At 59.5% G+C, this 6,482-nt stretch overlaps 1 protein-coding gene across 1 annotated transcript in view; it reads left to right on the top strand.

Annotated features, from left to right (window-relative positions):
* Positions 1–6,482, top strand: part of LOC104516036 (polycystin-1-like) — a gene marked incomplete at both ends in the record, with an annotated part of 55,326 nt that overhangs the window by 45,488 nt on the left and 3,356 nt on the right. Inside the window, 7 exon segments of the mRNA XM_010160230.1 lie at positions 417–522; positions 1,100–1,218; positions 2,256–2,458; positions 3,286–3,480; positions 4,560–4,699; positions 5,654–5,781; positions 6,118–6,283. Of these exon segments, the coding sequence (XP_010158532.1) occupies positions 417–522; positions 1,100–1,218; positions 2,256–2,458; positions 3,286–3,480; positions 4,560–4,699; positions 5,654–5,781; positions 6,118–6,283 (1,057 nt within the window).

The raw sequence follows: 6,482 nt of genomic DNA, 5'->3' as shown, positions 1-6,482 counted from the left end.
CAAACCGGTCTGTGATTCTGTGAAATCCTGATCAGTCTGAAGTGAGTGGTCACCATGCTGCCAGCAGACTGGGACTGGGGACAGGTGTTCCCATAGGATCTGAGTGTTCCAAGCAGCCCTTCTTCCCTGGTTGCAAGGCCACAGTGTGTCCCTGAACCTCTGTAGTGGCTGGAGAATGAAAAAAAAGTGGCTTCCTGAACCAGCAGTTTCGTGCCAGGCTCTGCAGCCAAGCTGGGCATTGTTGAGGATCCAGGAGGAGGGGAGGGCCATCCCGTGGAGAAGGACACCACGGCCATGTGTACCCCGGCTCTCTTCCTCCCCAGCTCCACAAATGTGGCTGAGCCCGAGCGGTGCAGAACCACCCCGGAGCAGTGCTGTGCTCTGGCCAACGCTGTTTGTGGGCTCTCTCTCCCCAGACGAGGATCTGATCCGGCAGATCCTGGCAGATGGAGCTAGCGGCATCTCCCACTCCCAGGACCTGGGGCCGTACATGAGGGCCGAAACAGATCTGATCTCAGGCCTGTAAGTATTCGGGGTGCAGAGTCCCGCTCTGAGCCAGTCCCTCCTGTCTCGCCACAGTGACGTGGGCTGGGTTTGGGGACACTTGGCACAGCCTTGTCACCACTCATGGTGTTCCTGCGGGCCGTAGTTCCTGCAGCCCCCACAGCCAGGAGGACACTGCCGCCCTTCCAGGAGCCAGCTGGAATGTCCCGCTAAAGCCCTGGCTGAGAATGTGTCTCCAGAGCTCTGTGGGCTCTTGACAAAGTGCCAGGACGCAGTTTGCTCCGTGGCACTGACAGGAGGGAGGAGTTGAGTCTCGTGCACAGAGCACCCTGCTTTGGGACCCCGACTGCCACCCGGCCTGGCAGGCAGTGCAGAGCAGCCGGGCACGGGAGGGGAAAGACTTCCAGCCCTCCGAGGCGCAGGGAGGCTGCGTGCCCTGGCAGCCTGGGCCTGCTGCTCTGCAAGGAAGCACTTCTAACTGGTGCCGGGCTGCTGCACTGGTGTTAGCACCACTTCAGCCCACCTTGGTACCGGCCGGCGCGCCACGGAACCGGCAGTGACGTGGCTCACTGAGGTCACCCCTTTGCCTTGGCAGGTCCAGCGTGTTTGGGGAGAAGGTGGAGACTGTCATGATGCAGAAGCTGAATGACAAAGGCCAGAGCATGACAGCTCCCCCCAGGGAAGTGAGCAGATCAGCCAAGTCGACGTGGACAGGTACCAGGGCTGTGCCAGAGCCCGGGCAGGCTGGGTGGGGGGTGCAGGGAGAGGGGCCATCGCACTCGGCAGCACTTGGGGGGCACAGGCAGGTAAACAGAAAAGAAGCCTTAGGAAAGGCTGCTCCCTTGCTTGGGATGTATTTGCTGTTTCCTGACAGCTTCTCTTGGAGCCCAAATCTCTGTAAACCCTGGGACATCACTTGTTCTGTGACAGTCCCTACCCTGCACCTCAGGGAAGCCCCGCACGCTGCTTCCCGGCTCCTCTGGAGCCATCAGCCCCTTCATCCAGCACGAGAGGGTGAGGGTGTCTGTGCAGAACCAGAGGGAAAAGGGAGTCAGATGCCAGGGAATGCTCAAGCCAACAGAGATGCTTCCTACCAGGTCCTGCTGGAGGGCAGCCAGGCGTGCACGAGGCAGGGAACAAGCCGTGAGACCCCGCAGTCTGGGGACTGATACATGCCGGGGTGCCCTGGGGAGAAGCTCAGCAGCAGTTCCTGCTGCGTGAGCTCTTGGCTTCCCGGGACACAGGCTGCAGTATGGAAAATGGGACACAGCAGCAACCCTCTTGGGTCTGTTAATCCATCACTTTGGCGTGCTTGTCGAAGGGTTGCAGTGTCTGTTTGTGGGCGTTGAATCACACAGTGGGGTGGAAGGAGCCACGCGAGCCTTGGGGCAGGGTGGCTTGGCCAGCTGAAGCCAGCCGGGGCAACAAATCTGTGTGGCTTTTCGTGGGTCTGAGAGCAGCACATTCAGCCAGACTGGGATGCCCCATGTCCTGGGGCTCTGGCAGAAAGCAGGGAACCCATCCCTCTTTCTCCTGCCTACCCTGTTGTCTGCAAGTGGGGGGCTGCTCTTCTGAGCCTGGCTGTGTTTCGCTGTGCTGTCCATGGGGGAGTCCAGGATAATCCCTCTGAACTCACCTAGGACTGGTGGCAAGCTCTCTGCGGGGATGAGTGGGGAGCTCAGCCTTTCCTGTGCCCCCTGGGACCCTTTTGCAGTAACATTTACACTTGGTTTTTCCCTCCTTCCTTCCAGTTGCAGACCAAACGTTCAGGAAGCGCTTGCTGCCACCCTGGTGCTCCCATCTGGCTCATGGTATCAGTCTCCTCCTCTTCGCCACCTCCACAGGGGTCTCTGTGTGGATCGGGGTTGGATTTTCCTCCAGCGTTGCCCTCATGTGGCTCATCTCAGGGATATTCAGCTTTCTGGCATCCTTCTTGGTCTGGGAGCCCCTGAAGGTAAGGATAACATAAGGGAGTACCCAAGCACATATCTGTACGTATTAGCTGCGTACTTATTAGTATATAAGCCTCATTCAGCCTGGCCTTGGACACTTCCAGGGATGGGACATCCACAGCTTCTCTGGGCAACCTTTCCCAGTGGCTCCCCACCCTCTGCGGGAAGAATTCCTTCCTGATGTCCCATCTCAATCTCCTTCTTTCTGTTTAAACCCATTATCCCTTGTCCTGTCACTCCCTGCCATTTGAAAAAGTCTCCCCCAGCTTTCTTGTAGCCCCCCAGGCACTGGAAGGGGCTCTAAGGTCTCCCCGGAGCCTTCCCTTCTCCAGGCTGAACCCCCCAACTCTCCCAGCCTGTCCCCATGGCAGAGGGGCGCCAGCCCTCGGAGCATCTCCGGGGCCTTCTCTGGACTTGCTCCAACAGCTCTGTGTCCTTCTGCTGTTGGGGGCCCCAGAGCTGGAGGCAGAACTGCAGGCGGGATCTCCCCAGAGCGGAGCAGAGGGGCAGAATCCCCTCCCTCCCCCCCTGGCCAAGCTGCTCTGGATCCAGCCCAGATACAGTTGGCTCTCTGGCTGCCAGCACACACGGCTGGCTCATGGCCAGCTCTTTGTCCACCAACACCCCCGAATCCTTCTCCTCAGGGTTGCTTTCGATCCATTGTCCATCATCTCGCCTGTCCTTGCGCTTGGGATTGCCCCCAGGCACATCTAGCTGCTCCAAGAGAGTGCTGGGCTGCTGTGCCCTGCACGCCGTCTGTGCCGACAGGCCCAAAGCGGTTCCGGTGGCACAGCTCTCCGCAAGCTCACCACGCTGCTTGTCTCCCCAGGTTCTGCTGGAAGCCCTCTATTTCTCACTGGTTGCCAAGCGCTTGCACCCAGAGGAAGACGATACCTTGGTGGAGCATCCGCTAGTTGAGCATGTTTCCGAGAAGATCAGCAAAGTCCGGCCCCCACAGGGGTTTGCCCTTTTCCAGGCCAAGGAGGAGGCCAGGAAGGTCAAACTGCTACACCGGATGCTGAAGGTGGGACATCTCCCGATACCTGAGGTGCCGAGGGCATATGCTGGCTCCAGGAGCTGAGATATCACAGAGGGGTTTGGGTGTGAAGGGACCTTACAGCCCCCCCAGTGCCACCCCCTGCCATGGGCAGGGACACCTTCCACCAGACCAGGTTGCTCCAAGCCTCATCCAGCCTGGCCTTGGACACTTCCAGGGATGGGGCATCCACAGCTTCTCTGGGCAACCTGTCCCAGTGCTCCCTACCCTCTCTGGGAAGAATTCCTTCCTGATGTCCCATCTCCATCTCCCTCTTCTGTTTAAACCCGTTCCCCCTTGTCCTGTCACTACATGTCCTTGTGTGGGTGCTCCCCATCCAGCTGTGAACTCCCGAGCTAGTAGGTGTGTATCTTCAGTCCCTGCCTCAGTTTCCCCATCTGTAAAAGACTGGCAGTGCAATTCCTCTCAGAGGTGGCTCATCCTCCTCAGCACCTGCACGGTGGTGGTGCACCTCAGCCAGGCCACCCTGGCCGACCGGCTCCCAGGAGGCTGGAGAGCAGGGTGAGGGGGCGGCTGTACATCCTCGATTTGGGGTGCTTGCTGTGTGTGGCACCGTAGCTCGGGTGTTGGGGCAAGGTCTGTGTGCGCAGCCAACACCGAGTTGCACAAGCAAATTCGTTGTTGGGTGTCGAGAAGCCCCTAACTCCACTTGGGAGCGGAAGTTTCGGTCACTTGGAAGCTCATCCGGTACTAACCCCCGGCGCTTGTGCTGGGAATACGCAGCTGCTCCAGCCGAGTTAATTTAATTTGAACGGAGGATGGAATTTCCATCCTTCAGAGGATGGAAACCCCCGTACCCATCCTGTGGGCTGAGCTGCCGGCCTGCGGGGGCTCGGGGGTGTGCGGTGGTGTGCCAGGCTGGCCGCTTCCCAACGGAGACTATTGTTACGAGCTGTGCTCTGGGCTTTGTTTTAAGCTGCTTCCCCTAGGGAAAGCGTGCTGGGTCCTGATCCTGCTCGTGGCATGGAGAGTACTGATGTCCTGCCGGATTGAGAACCGACCCCTCCGTGCTCGGGTGCAATCCCTTTCTCCCCTCTGCTTGCCAGAATTTCCTCATCTACATGATGTTCCTGCTGGTGATCCTGCTCACCAACTACGGAGACGCCTCCCGCCACAGCAGAGCCTTCCTTCTGCAGAGCTCCATCAAGCAGCAGCTGGGCAGCAGCGAGTTCCTCCGCATCAAGAGGTAACTGCGAGGCGTCGGGGAGCGGGCTGGGGCTGGGGCTGGCCCCTGGGCTTGTCCTCCCGTCGCTCCCGTTGGAGGATTTCGGCTCTACTGGGAGCACTGGCGCTGGGCGCTGGCACACCGGCACGGCACGGCAGCGAGCCGGTCCCTGCTTGTCCCCGAGGTTCTGCTTCTCCCCTGCGGACCGGAGGGGCCTGTGGGGGTTGAGAGCTTTAATTTGTTTGAATTGCAATTATTCCCGCCGTGGGAAGGGTCTGGGTGAGTTGCAGGGGTTTGTCTTTCTGTCTCAGGTCGAAAGGAGACAGGTTTGCTCTGTCTCCCACGTTACAGCTGTAAGGTTTGGCCATAAATGGTGTCACGAGGAGCAAAAATAGCATCTCGTGTAAACGCAGAGCCCTTCCCTTCCTTGCCCTGCACGCACGGTTTAACTGGATTAAGTTTTCCCAGCTGATTTTTCTATGCCGCCGGGAGTCCACACGGACACCGGAGCGGCTGCCTGGGACTAACAGTGTCTGCCATACCCTTCCCACTGCAGCCCCCCCGATCCTTCTGTGCAGATAGAGGTGGCTTGTCTGTGCCACACAGAAACTTGGATTCACAATATGAGTTGGGAACGATTCCAGGGAACTCAGGGGAAGTTTCTGGGGTGAAAGTGCTGTAAAAGCAGGAGAGAGGAGCAGAATCTCTCCTAACTACCATGTTTCCTACTGAGTGGCCACAGAACACGGGTTGGATCCTCATCCAGGTGGATTCAGTTGCCTTCAGGTCTTGCATGTTGAATAAAAGCATTTTCCTGACCCCAGCTCTTGGAATGATGGGAATGCTGCCCCCGGGAGGCGGGCAGCCCGGGTTAGCTCTCCAAACTGTGTCCTCCTCCTCCAGGTGACACGGGGGGGTCATGAGTGGGACGTGCAGTCGCCCCACGAGCTCTCTCACGCTGTCTCCCCACTGCAGGTCGGACCAGTTCTGGGTCTGGATGTCGCAGGTTTTCCTCCCTTACCTCTACAACAACCGCTCGGGCCAGGAGAGCTCCAGCACCACGCTGGGGACGGCCCGGCTGCGCCAGCTCCGGCTGCAGGAAGGTAGGTGGGTTCCGCCATCGTGGGGCAGGGGGTGGCATTCCCGGCGGGATGGGATGGCCGAGTCTGGATGGAGCTGGGGGCGGAGTGAAGCAAGGCGGAGGGTACGGAGGCAGGTTTTCCTTTGCAGCAGCAGCCTGCTGCTGGTTCTGTTCCCCCAGCGATGAACTGGGGCGGTGGGTTGTGGGGATTTACACTAAGGAGAGGTTGACTTGGTTTCTGGAGGTGTGACTGGGGACGTGGCGCTGGGGGAGGTTTGGGAAGAAGGGAGATGCTCAGCTGCCCGCCCCAGGGCTGCATCGGGCTCCCCGTGGGGTGACGCTGTTGGTCTCATTCCAGCTGAGTGCCAGCGCATCGCCCAGGACGTCCTCACAGGCATGGGCACGGCTGGGGGGAGCTGCCCCCACCCACACCGCTTCTCTACCGCTGACTATGCAGTTGGCTGGGAAAGGGCGGCCGGGAATGTGACGGCTGCGTGGTCCTACTCGCCACCTGACCTGATGGGGTAAGGAGCTTCTCAGCCTGCGCCTACACCCCCCTCTGTCTGCCAAACGTTTGGCATCGGTACACCGAGGCCCTCACCTCAGTGAGGCCAACTGCAGCCCCCGAGCCTGGCAAGGGGCAAATAAACACAGAAGCATGGAGTGATGGAATGGTTTGGGTGAGAAGGGACCTTACACCCACCCAGCCATGGACAGGGACAC

This window comes from Eurypyga helias, unplaced genomic scaffold (genome assembly GCF_000690775.1).
Source record: "Eurypyga helias isolate BGI_N326 unplaced genomic scaffold, ASM69077v1 scaffold8281, whole genome shotgun sequence".
NCBI classification, from domain to species: Eukaryota; Metazoa; Chordata; class Aves; order Eurypygiformes; family Eurypygidae; genus Eurypyga; species Eurypyga helias.
Note: the sequence above shows the minus strand (reverse complement) of the source record. Positions and strands in the feature narration are given on the sequence as shown.